At 42.0% G+C, this 27628-nt stretch overlaps 1 protein-coding gene across 6 annotated transcripts in view; it reads left to right on the forward strand.

The window, feature by feature from the left end:
• Positions 1–26578, forward strand: part of NR5A2 (nuclear receptor subfamily 5 group A member 2) — a 162882-nt gene extending 136304 nt beyond the window's left edge. For all 6 annotated transcript variants that reach the window (XM_084851537.1, XM_084851541.1, XM_084851536.1 and 3 more), the window contains exon 7: positions 20733–26578. In XM_084851537.1, the coding sequence (XP_084707663.1) occupies positions 20733–20980 (248 nt within the window). In that variant the 3' untranslated portion in view covers positions 20981–26578. The remainder of the gene's footprint in view (positions 1–20732) is intronic.
• Positions 26579–27628: the final 1050 nt, after the last annotated feature.

The raw sequence follows: 27628 nt of genomic DNA on the forward strand, positions 1-27628 counted from the left end.
GTAGAGGCACCTGTGGCCTTGGGGGCTCAGAGCACCTTTTATCAGCTTAAGCTGATAAACACTACCTTAAGCCTGGAGCTTAAGCTGATATATGCTACGCTGCCTTGCAACAGTTATTCATGCTCTGGTAACCTCCTGTTTGCCTTATATGTGGACCTGCCTTTGAAAACGGTCCCGGAACATCAGTTAGTCCAAAATAGGGTGACTAGACTGCAGATGTGATCATATTATGCCAGAACTTTGCCATATGCACTAGCTGCTAGTTTGTTTATAGGCCCAATTCAGAGTGGTGATTTTAAAAGCCCTAAACAGCTCGAGGCCAGGTTTCCTGAAGGAACCTCTCCTCGCATATTTACCTACCCAGAACTCTAGTTCTGAAGCCCTTCTCCAGGTGTCCCTGCCAAATGAGGCAAAGTGGGTGACTACAAAAGAGAGGGCCTTTTCAGTGGTGGCTCCTTATCTGTGGACCGCCCTCCCCAGAGAAGTTCACCTGGTGCCTACATTGTGGTGTTTGGGGCAAAAGGTGAAGAATTTTCTATTCTCCCAGGCATTTTAAGAACTGTCTTAGCGCTTTTAGATTATAGTATTTTTATTTTGCTGCCTGTTTTACTTTGGTTTATGTGTGGTTTAGTGTTTTTAGTCCTTGCTGCTGGCTTCATCTTGGTTTTATTATGTGGTGTTTTTACTCAATTATTTATGGGGGGCGTTGGAGGGATTATGTTTTTAATGTATTGTACACCACCCAGGGAACTTGGGTTACTGGGCAGTTTAAAGAGGCAATGAATGAATGAATGAATGAATGAATGAATGATCCACACATGTTATGACATTCACAGAAAAGTCCATTTAAAAAAAAATTTTGGTATCATCATGTGATCATATATCTGATTAGTTGTATAACTCATTCCCCAACTGATTTAAATCCAAGTACTCCATAATCACTGACCTTGTTGTTGTTCAGTCATTCAGTTGTGTCCGACTCTTCGTGACCCCATGGACCATAGCACGCCAGGCCTTCCTGTCCTGCGCTCTCTCCCAGAGTGTGCTCAAGTTCATATTCATTGCATCGGTGATGCTATCTAGCCATCTCATCCTCTGCCGTCCCCTTCTCCTTTTGCCTTCAGTCTTTCCCAGCATCAGGGTCTTTTCCAGAGAGTTTTCTCTTCGCATTAGGTGGCCAAAATATTTGAGCTTCAGCTTCAGTATCTGTCCTTCCAATGAGCACTCAGGGTTGATTTCCTTTAGGATTGACTGATTTGACCTCCTTGCAGTCCAGGGGACTCGTAAGAGTCTTCTCCAGCACCACAGTTTGAAAGCATCAATTCTTCGGCGCTCGGCCTTCCTTATAGTCCAGCTCTCACAGCCATACATTACTACTGGGAAAACCATAGCTTTATCACTGACCTATGGAATGCTAATTGGGTGGTATTATTATTATTATTATTATTATTATTATTATTATTTTCCAGAAGGGTAGCAATGTTACGCCATAAGCTTTTGTGGACAATCTGATAAGTGAACAGTGCCCACAGAAGCTTATGCCATAATAAATTTGTTTAAGGTTTAAGCCTTTAAGGTGCCACAAGACTCTTCGTTGTTGTTGTTGTTGTTGTTATGCCAGTATAATGCGACCCACTTTACAGACAGCCTGAGAAATGGTAACTGGCCTAAGACCATCCTGTGCACTCGTATCTGAACCGGGATTTGAACCAGGGATATTGCTGATCATAGAATCTTAACCACTGTGTGAGTTTGCATCTTCTTGTTAAACATGATGTATGAGAACAGAACAAACAGATCTAACATTCTTATAGCTTTGGTACATGCCTTAAAGTTCCATACTATGGAAGCAGTTCTTTTCCAGAAGGTATTCTCCACCTGCCTAATCCCAACCTGGGCTAGAATTTTCATAGTGGTTGGCTGAGTTGCTGTGGCATTGTACTGTGGTCCTCTGATGTCAATAGCATTCTAATAGCTAAAGAATAAAATGTCAGCATAAAAGGGCAGAGCTCTGTTGGTGGGAAGGGGAGCACAGAGGCATGGCCCTGGGGCCTGTTTCCACGAGTGATTTACTCCGAACTGGCTACGTGTGGAGGTTGTTAGGGATACATGACATCATGGCCATCCAGCAGCCACCCCGGAGCTTATTGGGGCAGGGGGAATGGATTTCCTGAGACTGCTTGAAGTCCCATTCTTTCCCTCAAGTTGGGTTCTCCCTGGTATAGTTGCTGTGTGCCCCAACCCGCACATTGACCTCGGGTATGCTAGCCCTGTCCAGGGGTGCGCCTTTCACCATCAAGGGGTGTTTCCTGTGTGTTTCCTGTCCCTGCACAAGCCAATTAGTGTCTGCTCAGAAGTAACTCCCATTGGGCTGAGTGAGGCTTGCCCTCTGAATGCCCACTTCAGTACTTACAGAGATCCCCCACAATTGAAATGGCACAGTTTAAAGCACAAAGCCCCTAAAGGCTGTAAAGCACGTTCTCGAGGCACCAATTCTCCTTAGGAAGTAACTAATTCACAGCTTCCTTATAAAGATCCTGCACAGTATCTGTTTGGTTAGAAATGGGGCTGGTTTCCCATCCCTGTGTTCTCCTCCCTCCCCTTTCCCAGGACAAGCATATCTGTGTCTGCTCAGAAGTAACATCCATTGTGTTCAATGAGGCTTGGGGCTCGTTGGAAGGCTTGTCTTACAAATGCTTACAAGGGGGAGTAACTACTTCACACCTTCCTTACGGAGCCTGGAGTGGGAGAAGCCTCTCTTATTGGTTGAGCAGCCCCTGACACTTAGATGACGTTCAATCCAACCTCCGCACCACCACCCTACCCAGAAGTAAGTTATGTGAAGCCTCTTAGAATGGTGCGATGTTGACCCTCATGGAGCCCTGCCTGGACCAAAAGCAGCTCCTACAAAAATGCGAGGGAGTCACTCCTCCCTTCTCCTTCTGTTGTCATGGAAACAGGGCCCTGGTTCGCACATAACAACAACCTAGACTATGGGTTGTCATTGAATCATGGGTGGTCATTATGTGCGAATCCTGCACTGTGGTTTAAAACTATGGGTTGTTAACTACAAACAACCCAGGAAGAGAACCCATGATTTGCTGTTGGGTTGTGAACTCTGAGTTGTTCATGGTTAACAACCCATAGTTAAACCACAGTACAGGGTTTGCACATAACAACAACCCATGATTCAATAATGACCCATACGCAGTCTGTACTATGGGCTATTGTTTGCCAGAAAACCAGATGACCTATCTAACTCAGGCCCTGAATACACTGAGTATGAAGTGTATTTATTTCGTGTTGCATAGTCTTGAGTAACTGAAATGTTAACCTGAAGCTCACTAGTTCAACTTGCATGCCGCTGTCATCTGCAATATGGGGGTAAAAATACTGACCTGTCAAGGTTTTTGTACGAAGTTCAGGAGAATGAACGTGAAGCACTTTGAACACTCTAAAACACTTCCTGAAAGGGCCAAACTACGTGTTATGCTAATCTCGTAGCATGTAGCTAATCCTGATAGTTTTATTTACACCAGTTTAACTACATGCAGTCCCAGTTCAGACTGGAACAAGCATGTTCCAGGAGAGAAAAATTAAACCTCCCCCACCCATTTTCCCCCCAAATTCCACCCCCATCCATGGAGGAGTAAAAAATCCTCCATTGACTCCAATGGATGCTTTTGTTTTTTTCTTTTTAACCCCACCACCACCACCACAGAGGAATGAATTTGGGGGGGGGGAACCAGAGGGAAGTGTAATCCTCCCCTCCCAGAACCTCTAAACTAGCAGAACTAAGCCCCGAGTCATTGATTTGGAGTTATTTCTCCAAATCTGAATTAAAATCCATGAATTTAATTAGCAATTAATTCAGGGCTGACCCAAGATATTTTGCTGCCTGAGGTGGATAGCAGATGGTGCCCCCAAATCAAGGTAGATCGCACCCAAAGCCAACCAGGTTACTTTGACACATGCAGGAGAAAATCCCACAATACCTCTCCCCTTCTCTGGCAGTAAAAATCCAATATTAACAAATTAAATAACAGTTTGCTGCCTTTTCGTGACACCCTAAATCTGCTGCCTAAGGCAGCTGCCTCACTCACTCCAATGGTAGGACCATTCCTGAATTAATGCATTGATTGGTTTCTTTGAATTAATTTATTTAAGCCCTATTGAATTCCTACCTGCATTCCAACCCATTTCTCTGTTTCTCCCTTTCAGACTATAAGGTATACAGTAATAGCAAATAACTAAAAGGTTCCTCCTGTGCAAGCACCAGCTCATTACTTACCCATAGAGGGACACCGCTTACACTGGCGTTTTCATGGCAGACTATAGCGGGGTGGTTTGCCATTGCCTTCCCCAGTCGTGACTACCTTTCCCCCATCAAGCTGGGTGCTCATACCAACCTCGGAAGGATGAAATAATTAATCCTTCCTGTATAAAACAGACCAGCTTTTGGTAACCTTAAAAAAAACAAAAACAATGAAACATTGTGTTGTGTCCTTTAGCGCTATTACGGGCACTCAGTCTGTTAGGACATATTGGGCGATTATAGGCCAGTCTTTTCAGAAAAAGCCATGGGTTTCAAGTTAGCAGTAACCATCTATCAATTCCAGAGATTATGGCATGATTTACTGTCCCGGCATGGTGTATTCTCTGATTTTCTGCCTCCTATGAAACATTGTGCTTTCCTTTTCTATTGATGTATCAACTATAATAGTTACAAGCAGCTACAGAAAAATCAATAGTGGACTTTCATTACTGAGCACATAAAGTAAAAGAGGACCATGCTGTAAGAGTCTCTCCGCTGTTAAATAGTCACTGACTGCAAGGTACACAATAAATGTCTGTTATTTTGGTCTAAATGAAGGATGTCTGAATTTGAAACATCAAGTATCTCAGATTTTGGGCACAACCAGGACTTCAAGTCAGGTATCCTAGCTAGCAATTCTTCTCCAAGGCAGGTAACGAGGCGGATCTGTCTTTCCTATGATGAGGTCTGAATTTAACAAAAAACAACAAAAGCTAAAGGAAAAAATGAACAACCCAAATAACACGCTTGCGTGTACTCTGGTGCACTCACCTTGCCTGACTTGTGCATTTTAATTGTGTAATGTTCACCGTATTTCAAAAATACCCTTTGGCCTAACATGAATGATGCAATAACCTGTGTGTGTTGCACTTAAATAAGCAACAATGATCAGGGCAGGAAAAAAAGATTCAAGGGTTTGTTATAAATTGCTGAAGTCAATTCAAGTCAGGGGGGTGGGGTCAATATCAGCGATGGGATGCCTTGAAATAGTCCTTTGTGCTAGAGTGCTGAAGCTATTTTAGATGTTTTTTATATCCATCTGTTTTTCATACCAAATTGCCAGGCCATGAATGGCAACAAACACTCTGTTTCTATAATGATTCGTGGACGATGTCCGATGCTATGCTTTGAGCCATATTTCATATTTAGCGGTCCAGTCCTACCTTTTGGGGGTAAGTATGCAACAGTTCTGTCTCACCCATAAAGACTTAATAGCAGTTGGGGAGACCAAGACCACTTCTCTTGCTAATCACAAATGTTCAGAAGACTACTCCTTTGGATCAAGGTCTTTATTTAAGGGGCTGAGTTATGGAGATACGTCACACTAATTCCCCTGTGGCTACTCATTCATAAAACTGAGATATAACAATGTGAAGCTCAGTCATTAGAAATTAATGTTGACTTTCAGCTGTTGGTATCTAAATTTTATCACATGGTGACCCATTGAGAAAAATGGATTTCCATTAATTACAGAGAGAATGTTCATCAGATGGTCACATTTCCCAGTTTTAAAAAGTCATAAAAATTCACTCTTGGAAAACCTGAGATGCAAAAAAGGACACCTGAGAGAACGCCTTCTCCCTTACCAACCTGCCCAGTCACTGAGGTCATCAGAGGGCTTGCTCCTGATGGTTCCACTTGGACTTAGGACCCAATTAGAGTCCATCAGAAGAAGAGTCTTCAGTGTGGTAGCCCCCTTTCTTTGGAACTCCCTGCCCCTGGAGGTCAGGCAGGCACCAATACTGTGTTGTTTCCAGCACCTTCTGAAAACAGCACTGTTCCAGGAGGCATTCCTTAACTGACCAGTCACGGTTTCTTTTGGCATTCTGTTTTTTTTTTTTTAAAGCATAGTTTTAATATGGTGTTTTAATATTTTTATTCTTTTACCATTTTATGTGTTCACCACTCCGAAATCTGTTTTAGATATGGAGTGGTATACAAATATTGTAAAGACATACATACAAACAAACATACATACTAGACACTGCTTGAAAATCCTAAAGAGGTAGGATTTATGCTCTATGTTTGACCTAGAGTCTACTATGAACCATTAAAAGGCACAGAAACTAGATAAGGAAGTCTCATATTTGAAGTTTTATGAGTCTACATTAGAGTGGTTTGGCTGAAAGCAATAATGAGTCACTGGGCTAACTGGTCTTAAAGTGATGCGGCACATTTTTAACTGGGTCGATTCAGAATACAAACTGCCCCTGTTCAAATAGCCTCACCCCAATACAAGCTGAACGCAGACCCTTCCAAATTTGGACCTAGTTCATTTGGGGATTTGCCCCCTTCCACTGCCACTACCAGCTATCCCCTGCCTGCCCCACAGGTCCTTTTCCACCAGCTGCAGTGGTACTGCAGTAACAGCAGCACCAAGGTCTCTCTGGACGTATGAGTCCTCCCTCATGCAAAAAGCACCATTCTCAGTGCTAGACTGGGAAACATAGTTCTCCAGGGCACCTGAGTTCATACTATACCCCACTGCTGTGCCGATGCCAGGTAATTCCATTTTAACCAACTACTGGTCTTAAAGTGACAGGTTTCTGTGGTCAGTGTTCCTGCTGTAACTTGCAACATGCTCTGGAGTGCACAAAACAAGTCCACATTATGGATTGTGTCCTTCAGACACAAGGAATGTATTCCCCACAGTGAGTAGATACATTTTTAATTTATATACCCTAGGTTCCGACACCCTGGATCCCAGCCACTACACCTCAAAATTATTAATGTTTCCCTGGCATTAATAGCATCCTTGTGAAATCAGGCATCAACAATGTAGTTTTTGTCCCCTTGTTGTTGTTTGGTCAGAAACTAAATGCTAGACAGTACCTGAATGATATTTCCTTTCTTTTGACTTGTGATCTTAATAGGGCTGCTTCAAGGAAAAGGAAGCATATAAATGTCCTTGAAGTCTGATCATTCTTGGCGTAATGCATGCTCAGGCAAAGAGACGTTATTGAGACTCTTTCTTCCAATGCCTATAATGGCGATTGGCAGGGTGAAAAGCTGCTAGCTCACGCTATTGATGGCTCAGCATCCCTTGGCCACAAAAGGAGTGCTTCCATATGGCTTATTGATTTAGAGAGCATACCACAGTGGCAGCAAACTATTTTTGTCTGCCGTAGTATATACCAACATGGCGGGCATTTCACTTCGTCTTGAACCGCTGCAGTCAAACAGCCACCTTTCAAGCAGCTTCATCCAAGCAGCCCAGCTCAGTCATGACAGTTCTAGATGCAAGATCACCACAGGTAACTTTATTGTGTGTAAACCGGGGTGGGCCACACACGAAACAAGAGCCGCATGTGCCCCCCCCCCCGCCAAACTGGAAAATGCAACGGCAACAGGAAACTGTTTTGGGGGGAAATGCGCTTCTAGCACTAAGGGGTGCTAAAAGGCTGTTGCATTTCTGTAGCAAACCACCAGGAGGGGTTGCTTTGGGGAAGAACACCCTGTGGGCTGTGTGGCACCCACACAGCACCTGTAGGCAAGTTCGGGGGGGGTGGCAAAATGGTCCCCAGATCTCCTGCCATTGCTCACCCCTAGTGCAAACTATGGATGTATATCAATGCATTATAGTTCAAGCAATGAACCCACTGTGAAAACACACTCACCATATTTTGGGTGCACATACAACTATCCTCCACTGATCAAACACAAGGGAAACCTGGGCTGAATCTACACATAGCAATTCTACCGTTATCATAACTGTTGGTGCCCGTTTGGTGTCATGCGCACCAGTAGTTATGATAACGGTATAACTGCTGTGTGTAGATTCAGCCCAGCTGTTTACCTGGCATTACTTCTCATTTTCCTTGCAAGGTGCACTTGCACGGCACTAACCGGCTAGCCCATGTATTAGTCACAAAGCCACTTTCCCCCACTGCTCTCAGCAGTTTTAAAGTATAAAAGGTCATTTAAAACCTTTTAAAAATAAAGCCCAGCCAAACATGTCAGTCACGAAGCCACCTCCTCCACCTTCTGCGAGCAGTTTTTTAAATGGGGAGTGGTGGTAAACCTTGAAAAAATAACAAATGATTAAGCAGATAAATAACTAAATTGCTTCAAGAGAAAGACAAAGTGAACAGCTCACCTAAAGTTAGGTGAAGGAGCAAAGCAGTCAGCCTTTGATCCAGTTTCTGTTCATGGGTCCATCTCAGGAGCGAATGCAAGGTGGGAATGCAGAGTTTACTCCACAGCAGAAAAATGTGCTTCTGCTAATTTCCAAATGCGTATGTGCCTATTATAAGTTTCTCTCAAAACCTGCAGTTTAGCAATCCTTCTCATATAGGGCCTCATGCTGTATTGTTTGGTAAGGTCCAAACATTACAATGTTTGTACTGTTTGCAACATTACAAACTTGTATTGTGGAATCCCCAGACAACTTCCATGAAATAATTAGCTAAGCTAACATTTTTAACCAAGCTCATAAAAGCTTGAAATGCCATAATTACATGCAAATATCATCCTCATTCCGGAGACCAGAAGAATGCCTTTGAGCTAATATTTATAACAAGAAGTGTTCGACTGAGATCTCTTGTAATTTTCATCATACCTGAGGCTGTTTTCCTCATTCGATTAGCTGAATTTATCCTGAGGCAAGCCAGACATCCAGCACCAGCTAAATCCAACAACTGGAGCTTAAAATTTGGCTTAATATATCCCCACTTGGATCTGCCTGCTTAATTCTCTTTCATATGATAACACTGGTTTATTCATAGTCTGGACTTGCCACCTGAACAAACTATACACATATCTTATTCTAATAACATAAGAAAACTTCAGGAAAAAAACCCACAGAAGTTCTTGAATGAAAGTGAAATGAAAATTTGAGACTAAAGTATAAATATTTTGTAAAGTGATGACAGATTTTTTTCCCCTAGAAAAAGATCTTTTTTAAATGTTCTGAGGTTTTCTCCATTTGGTAAATATAGATTAATGTTATAAATGTACATAGCCTGACTCATGGGGTTTCAATACGAATTGCATGCCTGTGTTTTAACTGTGGTTTAAAAATGTGTATAGATATATTCTTCAGCAAGAAAAGAAATGACCTTCTCCTTACACTTTGGAGAAGCTGCTATGGGTTCTTCATTAGACCTTTAATTTAAAAAATACAGCCAAGACTTAAGTTTCCATCTGAAATAAGGTGTTTAAATGGGGAAAGCAGGTAAAACTCTTATTGATTCACTTCTGTGGTTCTATGCTGTTGGCAAGAGTTCTAATGAACATACAAAAATCCCCACCTAGACATAGTGATGCTGCTGAATTTTGTAATTAGACACTTGTTGGTCCAAACTTGATCATTCATAATGCTCACCTTTGTAGTGAGCCTGGATCAATGTATTATGAATTCACTATGAAGTTTGGAATTGAATGGGAGCTTTGGAGCATGCACAGTAAAGTAGTACACAGATATCCCTCCCCAAATTTTCAGTCGTACCACCACCTAGACCCTCCCCCCAACATACTTGAAGCAGTCTCCTTAGCTGCTTTTTACTCCAGAACGAGGATGACTCCATGGGGCCCATCCTCATACCAGCAATTGGCGATGACGAGTAAACACCACATGTTGTTGTTGTTCAGTCGTTCAGTCATGTCCGACTCTTCGTGACCCCATGGACCATAGCATGCCAGGCCTTCCTGTCCTGCGTTCTCTCCCAGAGCGTGCTCAAGTCCATATTCATTGCATCAGTGATGCTATCTAGCCATCTCATCCTCTGCCATCCCCTTCTCCTTTTGCCTTCAGTCTTTCCCAGCATCAGGGTCTTTTCCAGAGAGTTTTCTCTTTGCATTAGGTGGCCAAAATATTTGAGCTTCAGCTTCAGTATCTGTGAGCACTCAGGGTTGATTTCCTTTAGGATTGACTGATTTGACCTCCTTGCAGTCCAGGGGACTCGTAAGAGTCTTCTCCAGCACCACAGTTCGAAAGCAAAACACCACATGACATCATCACAAAGGCAGGCCACAGGCAAACAGTCAGAAAGGGGGCATAATAATGTGGTGGCATATGACATCATGTCACCCTACGCAATTCCAAATAGCTCCAAAGATGTACCTTGATATTGAGCATGCACAAAAGCTCGTATACACAGAACAAGAGTTCATAGTCAAGAATCATAGAATAGTAGGGTTGGAAGGGGCCTATAAGACTATCGAGTCCAGCCCCCTGTTCCATGCAGGAATCTAAGTCAAAGCATCCCTGACAGATGGCTGTCCAGCTTCATCTTGAATGCCTCCAGTGTGGGAGAGCCCACTGCCTCCCTAGGGAATTGGTTCCATTGTCGTATTGTTCTAACAGTCAGGAGTTCTGTTAGAGTTCTGAAGAACTCTTGTCCAAGCTCACATGGAAGAATTTGTTACTTTCCGAGTAAAGAATGAATTCACTTGGGGTAGGTTTGCCCATCATTACCTATAAGGAGTTATTTCCACATCCCCTTCAGAGGAGGAACCAGTTCTCTATAATGCACAAAGAGAAGGGATGGACAAAAGTCCCTTACCTCATCCTGCAGCTTGCTTCGCAGTGGGGGGGAGGCGCTCCGTCCCTCCCCCCAAAATTCTGGGTGTGGGGGAGGCGCCCCATCCCTCCCCGCCGAAATTCTGGCCGGGGGGGAGGTGCCCCGTCCCTCCTGCCGCTATCCTCCTGGCCAGCCGGGACACAAATGGTGGCGGCCGTAGCCGCTGCCGTTTGCGTCCCTGCAGTCAGCCATGATAGGCTACGTAAATCCTTACATAGCCTATCACGGCTGACTTTGGGGGGGGGGAAGCGCATACACAAATGGCGGCGCCCATGGGCGCCGCCATTTGCGTTCCTTATTTGGGCACGTGTAGTCTACGTAAACATTTACGTAGACTACAGCGAAAATAAGGGCAACGCTATTTGCGTTGCCCTTATTTTCGCCGTAGTCTACGTAAATGTTTATGTAGACTACACGTGCCCAAATAAGGAATGCAAATGGCGGCGCTATGGGCGACGCCATTTGCGTACGTGTTTTTCCCCCCAAAGTCAGCCGTGATAGGCTATGTAAGGATTTACATAGCCTATCATGGTGTTTTTTGAAAATCTAGCCGTGATAGGCTACGTAAATCTTTACGTAGCCTATCACGTTTGCTTGTGTTGTTTTTTTTTTTTTACTTGGAAATGGCGGCGGCAGCAGCCAGTCGGAAGACCGGCCGCCACTGCCGCCGCACCGCCACCAAACCACCACCGGGAGCCGCCAGCGCCAGGGACATTCGGCAAAGGTAAGTCCCATTCCGGGGGGGTGGGGGGGCAGACCGTTTCTCCACCACTTTCGGGGGGCCGAATGCGTTGGCATTCGGCCTCCCGGAGATTCGTGGAGAAATTCTCCGACATCCCTAAGAGCAGCTCCATTTATTGTGTTGACTGAGGGAAACCAGCTCCCTCAATGGTGAAAGAAAGGAATTCTGCATATGCAGACTCATCTTTATCATTTCTTCCCACTTTCAATATGCTGAGCTCTGGAACTGAAAATGAGTTCTGGGATGAAATCTGTAGCGATTTGTTACAGGAGAGAGCCCCAGACACTCATCTCTGTTTGTCAAAAGGCATTGTTGCTGGTTCAAAGGATTTCCAATCTAGCAAAAGAAAGAAGGCATAGCTGATCTCTTGTGTAAGAAGGTACCATTTTACATGCCTTTAAAAAAGTAGAAGAGAAACATAATTTTAAATAATACACCTGGCAGCCTGATGCCATAAAATGTTGTAAAATGTGCTTTTATTTGAGTTGTGAACTGGTCTGTAACAAATTGTAGTTCTAGAGATCCTTAATAGTTAGAAGCTGAAATGGGATTCACACCAATAATTCCAGCATTCTAGTACTATGTAAGTATCTTTATCCTGCATTTAAAAGAAACCATCATTGAGCCTAACCTATTATTTCTGCATGAATGAAACACACTGGTTGTTGTAATGCACTTTAAAATAGCCAGACTTCCAAAACAATGTATCCATTATTTGACACTCCAATGAACTTTAAAATATTTTATGTCCACAGTAAAGAGACAGTGACAGAAAATTACTCTGCTATATTTGGTCTTAGGCCAGTGACAAAAGTTTGAAGTACGAGTAATGTACTTGGCCCAGCTTGTCCACTTGTGGATTTGTGTGTTTTGTTTTTAAAGAACAAAATTATTTTATTTGTACTTACTTAAAATTCTTTTTAGGCTGCCTTTAAGGGGAGGTTCACTCAAGTAATGCCACCTTTTCTTTCACAGAAAATCCTGACTGCTCGCCAGTTGTTGGTTGGCTGAAGTTGCTTGCTTGCTTATTTATTTATTTATTTAAGCATGTATACTGCACTTTATCCTATCAGGATTTCAGGGCAGTGTGCAATCAGGGGGTATTATCCAACACTGCTCTTCCTCTTGCATTATTGATGTATGCTAGCATAAGTGACCTGTAGCAGTATGCAAATAACGTAAGCTGGCATGAGAGGTTTCCCCAGAAAACCCATCATGTCAGCTTACGCGATCAGTGTACTGCAAGAGGTCTCTTGCACCAACTTGGGTACTTCCTAGTATTGTCATTTCCTTGCATCTTTTTCCTTGGCCCTTGCTTTTGAAAAAGTCCATGATCTCCTCTTATATCCCATCCCATTTCCATCCATATGGCTTTCCATCCCACATCTTCTGTGAAATCTTATTGTTATCCATCTAGCTTTACTTTCTCCTTTCTCAGGATGTTGAGAACTGGTTGACAGTGTCCAACCACTAGAGAAGATGGGAATTTGTGTAGATGAACAAACAGTAACACAACATAGGGAGAAACCGGCATGAGGTTGAATGACCTTATTTGGAGACACAAAGGCATAGGAAGCTTATTTCTTGTCAAGGAAAAGGGAATGAGGGATCCTGTGGAGACACACAGTCCTTATTCTTTAGGAGATTTCTAGACCTAGGAAGAATGTTTCTGTTACAGAAGTTCTTTTGAGGGAAGGCCTTACCCTATCAAGGAAGGAGGACAGGAATCCTGCCTGGAATCCTGGTGGGCTAGAAACAATGGAGCATGTTTTATCAAGAGGCTTGACCTTGGGTCTCTTAAAGGCCAGTATAGACATTACATCACTACCAGATAATAGTATTGTGTGACACAAGCAGAAATCACATGATGAGTTATCAAGGATCATTACCTTTTATTACCTTGGGCAATTACTGAATAATGAGAGCCAAACATGGAAGTGGTAAAGCCAATCATGTGAGGACTAGCATACACGTCCACTTCTGACACAGCCTTTTTGCATCCATAGGTTATTTTTAGTTATTTATATGTGGAAAAAAAACAATCTGAGTAGATCATCCACAGAACATGCTTGCAGATGATCACATGGGGCTACATTTGTTGGCAGGTCATTTATGGAAATGCTTGGAAGCAAGTTGCATGGATAATTGATTTGGGCAAAAAAAGGTTCACATCTACTCACACATGGGAACTATTTCAGCAGATAACCCTTCAATGCAAACTGCTATTTGTGGCTCTTACTGTTCAATCTGAACACAACATGTTTGGTAGACTATAATCAACTCCAGTGGTCAACAGTTGCATTGTTCACTTCAGTAATTAGCATTCTTCAAAATCCTCAGCAACTCTAAACAACACATTTTACAAGATGCAAAACCATTTCTTAGGAAGTATTTTGTTTAGAGTTTCATGTTGATGCTGAAAGAGTGCAATTAGATTTGGAGATGGATTGCTTTAATACAGACAGTCATACATGGGGATGAATGTTGGATCTTGGGTGCTTTTAGTCAATGTACCTGATTCTTACAAGCTATGTATAAGCAATCCATGGTGATTCCCAACTCTTTACAGAATCATGAGCTGCATACAGGCAGTACAATCCACATGGGGGAAAGTATGTGCATCAGAATTTACTAAGCCACATTAGAACTATTGGGATGTAGTAGGAAAAAAGAGGAAATGATACGTTATAACTTTTGCTTTGTCCTTATTTCATAACTTACTCTCAGTATGAAGTAGGCCTGCACCAATGTTCACTGATTTTAATTTTCAGATCAAAAGTAGCAATTTGGTCAAGGAGAACGTTTCTCCCAGCCAATGCTTAGGTTGTACAAATATTCATCATTTAAAATTTCTGTTCAGAGTCATTGTTTCCTTTGCTTCCGCTGCTGTAGGTCCAGCATATATATTTCCCGCAACTGCTGCTTTCCTGAATTAATCACACTGACAGTCTTACCTAATCAGGTATCATACTGCAAATATGATGATGTCACAATGCTACCTACCCAATAAGATTTGGTTATCTGATAATATCAGTTACAGCAATTGAGAGTGAGGGCAATTTAAATGACCAAGTGAACACTGTAACAAGGGCCCCATTTACATGGGGGATTTACTCCACCTCTACGGCAGCTCCCCAACAATCGTGGCACATGACGCACACCCCTTTCTGCAGCAAGCACATGTTTTAATGCTATAAATCTCACTTTTGGGGAAACTTGTTGTGCAATGGATTTTCCCACTGCACCGGCTTCAGTGCGGTTTGGGAGCCTGTGTGACCCCAGCTGACTTCAGTGTGGGCTGTGGGGAACAGTGCTGATTGGTGGAAGGGAAAGTTCCCATCATGAAAGGGTGGACACGAGGAGAGGAGTAGGCTAAACATGTCTACTGGGAAGTAACTCATTGCCTTCAACTGCACTTCACTGAGCACCAGGGCAGACGGAGGGGTGGGGAGCAAGCCTCCGCTCATTCGCTGCACTGCACTTACGCAGTTGATGACGTTCCATTCTCCTCATGGGACTCCGCCCACCCAACCCCGAACTAATTCAATTTCAGGTGCTGTTTGCCCCGTGAAAGCAGATTTTTGTCAATGTATACACTGTTTTACTGGCTCTGTGTGCTGCGGAAGGAGCGAATTCGATTTCTTGAACATTTGTTTTAAATGGAATCGCATTGGAAAATGTCTCCACGTAGATGAGGCCAAGGAGGGCTGAAAAATGACCAGAAAGGGGAGATGTTTTCTTAGCACTTCCAAAAGTGTTTGTGACAGACTGGGAACAGTTGCAGATCATTGGTTGATCCACATGGTATCTTGCAGTTGAATATGTGTTTGAGACGATGAGTAGCAATACAACTCTTCTATCTGTAAAGTGTTATCTGTGATGGCTCAAATATATAGTCATGTTATTACTTGATGCCACAGTGTTCAAGTGATTTACATGCATCTGTGAACTAAGCCTGTGGGGATAATCTCAGAGGAGCAACAGCAACATATAAAGTGACCATATGTCCTACTTTACAGAGGATAGCCCTCTATTTGACGGTATCCTCTGTCTGAAGTCCAAGTCCAGATTAAAGATAAAGAATCATAAGAATGTGGCCCTGGACTGTAGACTGAGCTGTCACACAGGTCAACTGGTCTCAGTCTGCCACACTATTGTGCAGTGTGTTTAAATTATAACAATTATTTCTAAATTTGCATCTATACGTATAAATTAGAATATACAAAATTTATGCAAAACTGTATTCTCTTTTGCCCTGCCTTTTGGTGTTACATTTCCTCTTTGGGGCAATGCATAAATAGCCAGTGCAGCAACATCGGAGAGACCTCACAGCATTGTACCTTCTTTTTTCACTGTCTGGCTCCTCCATTTCTGGTTCCTGTGTGGACATGCTCTATATTGACCATGTAAGAAGTCCATTTGTTATACGTCACTGGCATTTCATCATTTAACTACATTCTAATCTATAATAATAAAAGGGGATGTCTGTCTTTCTGTCTGTCTATGCCATGGCACCAAGATGGTGAAACCTAGACTCCTGAAACTTGGTGTGCTCACTAAGGAGGCCCTAGCGGTGTGCATATCAGGGTTATTTCATTTTTTAAATGCATTAATTATTTTTAATTAATTGCAGTAACATCTTCAGCCACTAGGGGAAGTCTTCCCTAACCAGCACTTAGCTTTGCTGTCCATACAGTTTGAAGCTAGGCGAGATTAGTAGGCTGAGGGCCAGAGTTATATGCCTGTCCCCTGCATCGTCCTGTGTGGCAGCCAGCCCCCCCTTAGGGGAATGGGATGGACAGATCCTTTTCTCAGGGGACTATAGGGTGCATCATGGCAGGGGCCATCCCAGAGGTGCCAGTGGGCTTGGCTTCACTCAGATGGGGTGGGCACAATATGTCCAGCTGCATACATTTGCTTGAAGGCTTTCCTGGGGGCTATTCCCACCCATGCAAAACTGGGTCCATTTGCTGTTACATAATATAGATGAGGGTGAAGGGCTTTGAGGGCCATGTGTTTGTGGAATGCAGCCAGTCAAACATCCATGTTGTGCAATGAAAATAAATTAACTTTCTTTGAAAAGTACTTATACAGCTCCTGCACAGTAACCACTTTTCAAAGTTGAATCTCTCATTCCCTTTCATTTTTCTCTTTTAAATTCCCAAACCAGTATGCATTCTCTATAGATTAATCGTGCACCAAATTTCAGTTTTCATGTCTCAAATATGAGAAGGATAGGAGGTCTCTCTGAAACCTAAATATTTTCATATTTCTCCCCCTCTAAAGGCCAGACCCATTTTTTAAAAATATGCAAACGTACTCTCGTCAAACTGAATTTCGTATGCAAAGTTTGAGCTAAAATCTCTGTTTTGTGGTGGAGCGATAAACTATTGAAAATTAGGGTTATAAGGGAATGCTGACAGACTTTTAGAGTGACTGCACGGGTAATACTAGCACCTCTATTTAAAAAAAAAACACTAGTCTTTATCTTCAGAAGTAAGCTATAGAGGAGACAAATTCTGTGTCTGACAGAAATGCTATTGCAAGTGCTTGTAAAAAAAATATAATATATTCTATAAGACCTCAGGGTTTACTCTCCAGTAAGGATGGGGAAAGAGATGTGCCCCACTGTGAGCACAGAGTAAGACTGTTTCATATAAAAAGTTGGTAATTAGTCCCTGAGTGAATAAAGTGGAAAAGATAAGAGATTGGTACTTACTGAGGCAACACAAAATGTTTTTTTCCTTGTAGTTAGGATTGAAAGGGTGTATAGGAAGAAGGAGGCCATTTCCACCCTTTTTAATTGTACAAGTCTTTCAGAACTTGGAAATGCTGATTTCTTAGATTATGCTTAAGCACAGGGGCTCTCGATTTTGTACTCAGATGTATAAAGCACCTGGATACTACAAAAGAGCTGAAGTGCTTTAAGCTCCAAAGATTGTCTTGTTAAAGTTACAGATTTGATTTCATGGCATCAGTAGAGTTCTGCTGGCAATGCATTTGTATTTCCCCACCATTTGCCATTAGTTTTTCACTGAGACTTTTTTTTTCCCCAGAAGGTAAATAGTTTTCTATAAATAAATCAAATGTCTCTACTGCTGTAGGTGCAACTAAAACATATTTTAAAGCATCAGGAACAAGGAGGTTTTCTTTGTCCCTCCCCTTTCCTCCTTGCAATATAATGGAGATCAAAACGACCACTTAATATGCATTTTAATGGATAACCTATTACAGACATCATTATTCAAAAGCAACATCTAACAAGACACACTTTATTATAATTTTTGCGCTAATCTTAAAGTATGTGTAAGAGACATGAGAAGTGCTTTGAGAGGCATAATTTATTTAATATTTTCCCTTCAGTGTTAGTCTTGCCAGCAAATTGTCTCTCACCACCTTGGTTGTTTTTATAAACCAGCAGACTGTTACAAAGACATTTTATTAAAAAAAACAAATTTTCATGACAAAATTTTGAATAAATTCCAATATGAAATAGGAGTGTTGGACATCACAACTGACTTTCCATCATGAATTTGAACTTTCATAATCATCTCTCTAGGGGTGGCGGACCTTTTTATTTTTCTCTCCTTGATTTGGTTTTGCCTCATCATTTATTATCAATGACTGTAGAACTAATGGGATTTGCCTCAAGTCTGGAAACATGATCTCAAAGACACCCAATACTTTATGAATGAAGAATGCCTCCAGACCAAACACCTCCAGAGCAGACCTTAAGACTGGTCTAAGATATATGCCATCTTCTCACACATCACGTTTTGATTGCTACCAAGGAACTTACGCTGTGCAAAAACACAAGATGGAGGGTGGGGGATTCGCTATGAAAGTCATTTACTTTTGATTACACAAATGTTTAGCACAATAAAATAATAATGAGAAATGTCTTTGCCAATAAATAGACATGGAAGAAGCAGTGTGAGGAAGTAGCACAACATCACAAGTATTTTACCTGATGTTGCAAGTGGATGCCATGTCAAAAATATTTGGGACTGCGGGGAAAAGTTTGGCTGTTGTCAGTTATATAAACCCTTCCTGTCACAAGTGCTGGGCACTTGTCTGAACTCACTAGCTCTCAGTACTACTAGAAATGTATTCCAGGGTTAGAAGTCCCTCATTTTAAGCAGTTATTTAGCATTGCAGCTCAATGAAAATGCTTCCAGTTAGATGGTTCAAGTACACTACTATGGAGTCCATCATCTGATTAAACTCACTTAAATATTTGGGCATGACCCATCCTCTCCTGCACCCCACTCCCCAAAAATAACAAGCACAGCCGCTCTTACAGTGGGATGGAATGTACCCTTAATTTCATTGCCAAAGACAGAAAAGGGGGCAGCATTGAGTTGAGAGCAGAGTGTGAGGGTTAGGCACTGAAAGCAGTGGTGCACTTACTTTAGACTCTGGACTTATCAGTCTTACTGGGTGGGCTCTTTAGATTATTACTTTGCTTACTTCAAAATGTGGTAAGCCATCACAGCTGCCTTTGGGTGCCCTCCTGCTCATTCTGCTTAGTGGGGCCATGGACGGCACCACTGACTGAAAGTGTGGGAGAGAATCCACCTATACATTGATTGAAATTATTTGGTATTGCTGTCTCCTGTTAAAAAGGCAGTTAGCAGAGGAAAAACAAAAGGCAGAATAGAATGAACGTTTACAAGTCCCACATACAGACAAGGAGAGAGAGGGGGGGGAGAGAGGGAGAGAGGGAGAGAGAGAGACCACACCCTTATTTAGTGAAGAAAAGGGTGAAATGGTTTACTCACAATATTATTGCATAAAAATGCAGGTACAGCATAGAGTTTCAGACAAAGTTTGTTCAGTCCACTTCTTTGTTCTATAACGCCGGGAGAGGGAGCACAAACACAACTGCTCCCAACAATGGAGGAAGCTCGGGGGGGGGGGGAAGGAAGGGGAGGAGCAGGAAACCACATTATAGGCTACAGAGCTCCTATGGCTAGCTATGCCCAAAATTCCCATGCATTAACTAGCTAACTGCAACACTGCCCCCTTCCTGTAACTTGCAGATGAGGTTGCAATATTCCCAGCATACATAAGGTCACAGGTTCTGGGCTGTACTCAGTGTGGAATAAAACTTTTTAGACAAGTATTTCCCTCTCAGTCCTTCTGTGATCAGACCTTTGGACACCCTGAATTGCCCTTAAGGGAGTTAGGTGCTCCAGAACATCCTAGCCTGAGAAGCCAGCTACTTGAGCAGTAAGTTGGTCCAAGGGGAGACCTAAGAAGAGGCTTTCCAGCAGTCGCTTTTGCCCCAGGATTCAGTGGACACTGAAATACCTGAATAAATACAGTATATTTGGAAATATTTGCAAACTATTTTACTTCCAGAAACCAGAAACCATCAGTACCATCCAATAGCCAGAAAAAGTAATAAATCAACATTTAAAACCCATTATAAAAGTATATAAAATATACTTGTCAATCTGCCTAAAGGACAATGGTTTCAATTCCAGGGGCGGGGGGGAGCAGAGAGAAAAAACCTTAGTAATTGAAAAATACATTTTTGAGGGATTCGGGTCAGGCAGGTTATTTTGGCAGTCACTGGAGTGTACCAGATGGTTCATTAGCATAAGGGTAGACAAGTCAAAGGCTTTCAGAATAATTTAGTAAATGTCAAAAAGAAACAAGAACCCTGTCATTTTTTATTAGAATTAACTACAGCCTACCCTGGACAGAGATTTCACCTTGGGTCAGAAAAATTAATACAGAATTATATGAATTGTGTAATATGTCGGGTTAAAGTTACGCCTTCCTCCAGGGACTCATTTGCTGGCAATATATTACAGTTCTGTATGTTAGGAATCTTCAACCTTTCCTTCCATAAGATATGTGGGGGCGGGGGGGGGGAGTTGACCTTGCTCAAAATCCATTGGTGTCTAATTGATCTGAGGTATATGCAGAATTTCAACAAGACACTCCGCTAAAGTTGCGCTGTGATCATTTTCCCAAGAAACTTGGCAAAGGGATTTAACTGAATATTCAGTAGCATGTAAAGCATTCTTTTGTCAAGAGGAAAATGTAGTCATTAATTGAAACAACATTTTAGTAAACAGGAATTACAATGCATCTTTAAAAAAATAAATAGTGATTATGTCTTCTTTTTTTACTTGTTATTCAGATGTCAAAAACCTAGAGAACTTCCAGCTGGTGGAAGGTGTTCAAGAGCAAGTGAACACTGCTTTGCTGGACTACACAATGTGCAACTATCCACAGCAGACAGATAAATTCGGGCAGCTTCTCCTGCGACTCCCAGAAATCAGGGCAATCAGTATGCAGGCTGAAGAATACCTCTACTACAAACACCTGAATGGGGATGTGCCATGTAATAACCTCCTCATTGAAATGCTGCATGCAAAGAGAGCATAAATTATATCCTTTACACAGCTTCTGCTTTTGAAAAAAGAAAAAAAAATACTCTGAACTGTTCCAAGCGACACTAATTAAAAGAACTTGGTTTAAAGGAACTTTGCAAAACTAAAATGTAAAATGGTATAATAATCAAATACTTAATAGAAAATAAGTGATGTATCAGGGTATTTGTATTGCAAACTGTGAATCAAACACTACACAGTCTCCCCAAAGGAACTTGTATAGGACTTTATCACTGGAATGAAAGGAGATTACAAATGGATGTGGATACCATTGCCAATGTCAAATGAAACAAAATGAAGGAACAATTCTCATAAGTTAAAACTTTGCCAATTGCCACTACGGAGACATTTAGGAGCACGTTTTATCTGTGTTATTCAGCTAACAGATCAAGGGGATCTGTATGCACTACTCCCTTTCATTGGTTAGCAGGACTGAAAACACCTCTAAAGGATGCAAAACTGCAGTCACTGTTTGTCATCCTCCCGCAGACTGAATTCTTATTTCTCCTTGGAAAAGATGTGGGGCACCAATCTGTATTAAAGCTCTGGGGTAGGCCACTTTCATAGTACACAAGCATACACATAGCAGCAGCAGCACCAAAACAAACAAACAAATAAAGCCTGATTTTTGGTCTGTCTGTGACTAAGGCCTGCAAGAAGTTAATGGGGGGCGGGATCTATGTTCATAAGGTTAGCGTGACATTCTTAATATGTTTCCAAAGTTTGTTTTTGTCATTGTATTCATGTCATTCAGCCAGGCAGTATCCCTCTTCCACCAGTGGAAGGAGGAACAGCTACAAGTGTCAGAATGAAGCTGCTCCAAACAAGCGCCGATGGATCATGTTTCCAGTGCATCGGCTCAAGCTTCACTGGAATGGCTTCTCAAAGCTTTTAGTGCTAAATAAGCTTGGGGATGCTACTCAGTCTCTTGGCCGTCATCTAAAATAAAACAGTATTTCTTCTTAGAGATTTCAAGCAGTAGCATCTCTTGATCTGCCACTCTTGATCTGAATTAAACTGAATTACTTGGATTTAAGAAGGGAACTCAGCTCAGTGACTTCCAGTCATACCCTACTGGCCATCTAGTTCATGACCTCTTCCACATCCCATGGGTATCTTTACTGGCATAAGGGGCAGGACAAGTCTATCAGGTGGGGTTCATTTCTGAAACAGCTGTGCAGATAGCTTAAGAGGAGACCTGCAGAACTTGAGACCCACCAAGTCAAACACAGCCCAGCGGGCATGGATTGCACCAAGAGCACAATAAATGCCCTTTTTTTGCTGCTTGCCTGGGACTGCAAAGAACAGGAGAAGATTTGTCAACGACATTGCATGGTTGGTGGGCTACATTTGGTTTTGTGGGTTGCAGGTCGTGCTGGCCTGCTTTAGAATTGCCTGTTGGCCACTATTAACTGTCCTAATGAATAAAATTAGACCCTGGCAGGTAACCAGTCTGATAAGCGAATTACCCTCTGGTGGGTTCCCTCTACATTGGTGCACCCCTGGCTATGGACTTACCTGGAAGCAATGGGTGACATCAGCCACCATTTTAAATTTCACACTATGCCCTGGAGTGACACTACATGAGTGGCACTGTGAGAAATTTAAAATGGCAGCTTGTAGACCCTGGGTAGGTGACAATTCCAGTGAGCTCTGCGAAGGCCTTGGGACCCCAGGAGCCAGGGAGCTGGTGCCAGACAAGGCTTCAGAGCTGGTCTGACAAAACATTGTTGTTACCAAGCTCCACTAGCAAGCTCCTGCCTAATACTTCACTGACTCTACCCATGATTAACCGGATTTCACCTTGTCTCTACTACCCACCCTTCTCTTTATGCCCTCACTCACTACTTTATGCCCTCACTCACTACTTTATGCCCTCACTCACTTTATGCCCTCACTTACTACTTTATGCCCTCACTCACTTTATGCCCTCACTCTAATCCTAGGGTGGTTTGTTTGTTTGCTCTCCTCTAGGTATGTACAGATTGTGTAAAATCTGGCCCATCTGTGTTTTGTGGATTGTCGGGCACCTTTTGTTCCGTCATCTGTGCATTGAGAGAATCCGATTTTTTTTTTGTTTCTGAATTTGTGCAACTTCACATTTGCGCAAATGTGCACATGCAAAAATGCACAAATCCCCCAAAATGCATATTCTTAGCTTTAGCCTATGGGGGAAATGTGCATTTCTGGCCCGGGTTTTTTTAATTTTGCGTATTTTTCAACAATGACCTTTGCGCAGAATTCGGGAAAATTAGAAAAATGTTCTGTAAGTCTGCAGAATCAACCCAACAGGGGGAAAGGTCAGTCTGCTGCAGAATCCATGGATCAGATTTGTGAAAATCTGAACTCATTTGGTTCCATTGTGACTTTCTCCGACATCCCTACTCTGCCCTGACCTGCCAATTTCTCCCCCGGGGAAGGATGCAGCAGTGCACTGCCACTAGCACAACTGATGTTGTGCTGGCAGAAACCAATGCTTGTGCAACGTCAGTAGCACTTGCTAGTGCAATAGGGTTCCCAGAAAAATTGCCATGCTAGCAAGACCTACTGATATTGCTCAAGCGCTGGCTTCCAATAGCGCAGTGTCGATAGCATGCCATTGGATCTTTCCCCATTCCTACCTCTTGGCCACATACCCCTGGCTTGAGCCAGGGAAAATATTTCTGAAATGTTGTCAGCCTTCAGTGACTATATCTCAGGGACTACACCTGTGAGAGGGGAGACTGCAATGCATGATACAATCACACATTCTCTTCCACTGATGTAGCAACCCACCCCACTCCACCCCTCATCACAAAATTCTCTTCCCCCCCACCCCACCCCCGGCACCACCACCTCCAACAGAGGAATCCAAGTACTTCAGCTTTAACTAACCTCTGGATCAAGTTGTAGGTAATTAAAAGCCCAACAGACTAAATGCTTTTACCTATGCAAGACAAAGATATTCAAGGTGTATAAGCTCTTGAAATCAAGCAGTGGGCTAGTATTATTGTTGGTAGCTTGAAGAACAGTCCATTTTAATACAGCTTTGAAATCAGAAAACAAATCTTAAAGCAATTATTCAAAAATGTTTTATGCAAGGACAGAAGAGTGATACTGCCGTGTCGATGTAGACCAAAGTCTGCTGCAGAACAAATATTGGAGAAGGACACATAATTTTCTCTCTATCCAAAATGAAGACGTCAGTATTATAAAATGTAGGGCCACAGCGATGAAAGCTTTGCCTTATTTCAGAATTCTGAATGGTAACTGTACAAATGTGGATCAACATAGGTTTAGGACGGGAAAGTATTAATACTTTACATTTTTGAAAATAAAAATAAAAAAGATTATCGTGTTTACATTTGTTAGGTCCTGGGGGGTGGGGTAGGGGAGCTGTGATGATGTTGCAAAGCCGTGATTTCCTTAACGTTGCTTTCTGATTGGTAATTAGTTTTACCAGTACTTAATTACTGTATGTCGTGAGACACTAAAATCAAAAAGGGAATCTCATTTATACTTTTAATTGTTTGTTATTTTTAGATTATTGGCTGCACAATCACTTGTAGAAACTGTATAAAACTTCTACTCACTTAGCTTTTTTGTTTGTTTGTTTTCCTGAAGATTGCTGGCTTTTAAATAGTTTATTTATATTGTATATCACAGTTTTCATTGTAGACAATTATGATGCTAATTTATTGTTCCTTGGTTTCATCTTTATATAAAAAAAATATAGCCAGAATAAAGAAGCCAAATATATGTGTTTATTACAGCATGTCTTCAAGTTATAGTTCATAGTTCAGGGACATACAAGGGTCTTCACAGTTTAAAATCATTTGCTTGATTAAGTGTCTGTAAAATCTTCATAATCCTAAATGTAGTTTATTTAAGATCTAATGTAAAATTTGTGATTTGCACCTTCATTTGTTTCATGTGAACCTAGAGGTGCATTTTTACCAGAATAATCCTCTTTTTTTTAAGCAGTGGACATCGTATACCAAAGACAACATTTATTTCTTTTGTATTAGTACAGAACAGAGTATTTTATCACCATGTTAATTGGTCTAGTATTATTTTTACATGTGAATCAGGGCAATGCATGGGTGACAGGGGAGGGATGGAGAATGGGAAATCCTTTCTCTGACAAAGAGAGATTTCCCTGGCCACAAAGAGGTGCAGCTACCAATACACCTGTTGTTCTGCGACATAGACGGCATTGGACATTCCATCCTAGCCACTCTCAGGAGCCTCACTGAAACATAACCTGCAGCAGAAAATCCAAACGGCAGCCTCTATTATGGTAAAAATAGCTAGTTCCACAAACCCACATGGCACACTTCTTTTAAAACCGAAAGGCATGCCTAAAGGAGTTTGAGGGTCTACTGTTTAATCAAAAGTTTCAGTAGGCATGCCCAAACTCTTGGATGCATCTAAAGTAGCTCTTTGAATCCTAGCCCGTAAGAAAAAAATAATTGACAATTTGATGGCATTTCATGGTACCCGAAAATCTACTGCCTCACCCTACCTAATGGTAGAACCATCGCTATCTCTGTCACCCTAAGAATGCTAAATATGATAGCAGCTAAAGCAGCATTGGTAGCAGTGTCCCAACTATGGGTTGGGAAGGGCACTTTTTATAAGTATTCTAGAGGGTGTCCATCTGAAGAACATGCCCTGGTTTCTAACATTTGTGTATGCGCCCAGAGTGGGCAGGTAGTAGGGTTAACAAATTTAGCTATGTCCAGCACATGCAAGTCTTAGATGTTTGTATTACATCATACACCATCAGCTCTGTCTTAGGAATCCTTGGCAACAATAGTTCACCCTACATTTTCTAGACAAATGGGAATCTTGCTTTTAAAAAAAAATAGAAAAATCAAGTCATCATCAGTGGCATTTAGAGGTAACTATGACATTATTTAATTCCCATATACACATGGCTAGTGAGGATTTTTACCCTGCCATATGTCCATATTTTGTAAGCCCCTTTTTTGTTGAAACACCATGGAAAATTTCACTTAAAAGTTGAAAACCACTAAGAAAGCACAATTATCTATAGACAAAACCAGATCATTAACGGAAGGATGTTAAAGGCAAAGAACGATTAGTGGAAACATTTTCAAATAAACTAGAACACACATTAGCCAATATCGGTGGTTCCAGGAATCCCTCTGATTGCCCAAGTTTGCAAAACTAACGTTAATTGTTAACCACTTTGTAACAAGACATTTACCTACAATTGCTTTATTGATTACATATTAGTAAAAGCACACTAAAATACAAAGGTTTTGGCTTTGGCTGGTTTCTTATAGTTGTTCAGTGTTTGTAACCAGACAATCTGTAGTGTCTGACTATTTGTATTACAAATATGTTCCGCAGCTGCCTGGCATTTGAATCCATGCAACCCTTTTAGAATGTGCAGTTAGTTACCTGTTAAAGTTCTCTTACTGTATCTGTGAAGTTCATGTTGTCTCATGTCAGTTCTTGCCAGGAATTTTCTCCAACACCAATGGATTTTTATTTCCAGTATTTCAATAAATATTGATATGGCCATTCTGATCATTTTAAAATTGTTTTCATGACAACCTCATTGTAAAAATAAATAAATGTTGAGAACGTTAATTTTTAAAAAAAAACAATTTTTCAAGCAGAAGCAGAAAACAACACTGATGCAGAAAGGTCTGTCTATTGAGAAATGTGAAGTCCTTGGTTCCAAACATACAGGCGATATAATTACAATGAGATTTAACATAGTAAAACTCCTTATGAGCAGCGCCAATAGCTTTTCATGCAGATGGTCCCAAGTCAAGTCATCTTCAGTTAAAAGGATAGCAGGGCTGACAAAGGGCTTCTTCTCAGGGAGCCTATATCCTGCTATTGAGATTGCTCTCTCACGGACGTTTCTGGGCCCTTCAGATGACGCTGTTAACCTCCAGGGCGTCTCCTGCACTAAATGACCTTTGTTCCTTTTTTAAATAGATCGGAGATAATGAGGTATCAAATGACCCTGCTTGTGTTTCGCTTGTGTTCCCTCGGTGAAAAAGGAAAAGCCGCAAGAAGAGGAGTGAGATCAATGAAACATATGGAAGACCCAGAGAAGGGGGGGAAGCAGGGGGAAAGGAAGCCCGTGTAAAGGTAGTCCATCGTGATCCTGCATTCAAAATGGAAGCAGAAAGCCCCGTTTTAAATGCAGGATTGTAGGGTGGTGTAAAAAAAAAAGGTAAAGGTGTCCCCAACCAGTCGTGTCCGACTCTAGGGTGCGGTGCTCATCCCCGTTTCTAAGCCGAAGAGCCAGCGCTGTCCGAAGACGCTTCCGTGGTCATGTGGCCGGCATGACTGAACACCGAGGTGCACGGAACGCTGAGATGCTCAAAGACCCTGCTGCTGCTGGCCAGAGTAAGTGATATGGGCTAACAATGCAATCCTAGGAGTGTTCAATGTGATCGATGGGGCTTACTCCTAGGTAAGTGTACAAAGGATTACAACTTGAGTGGACCAATGGCCGGGCTCTACAAAGCAGTTTCAAAAGGAGAAGCATCGATTAGAACAGCCTTCCCCAACTGGCTGCCCTCCAGATGTTTTGGAGTTTAATTCCCATCAGCCCCAACCAGCATGGCCAATGGCCAGGGATGCTGGGAGTTGTAGTCCAAAGCACCAAGTTAGG

This window comes from Heloderma suspectum, chromosome 4 (assembly GCF_057233095.1).
Source record: "Heloderma suspectum isolate Gila_16-S chromosome 4, 16-S_ref, whole genome shotgun sequence".
In the NCBI taxonomy this organism is placed as follows: domain Eukaryota; kingdom Metazoa; phylum Chordata; class Lepidosauria; order Squamata; family Helodermatidae; genus Heloderma; species Heloderma suspectum.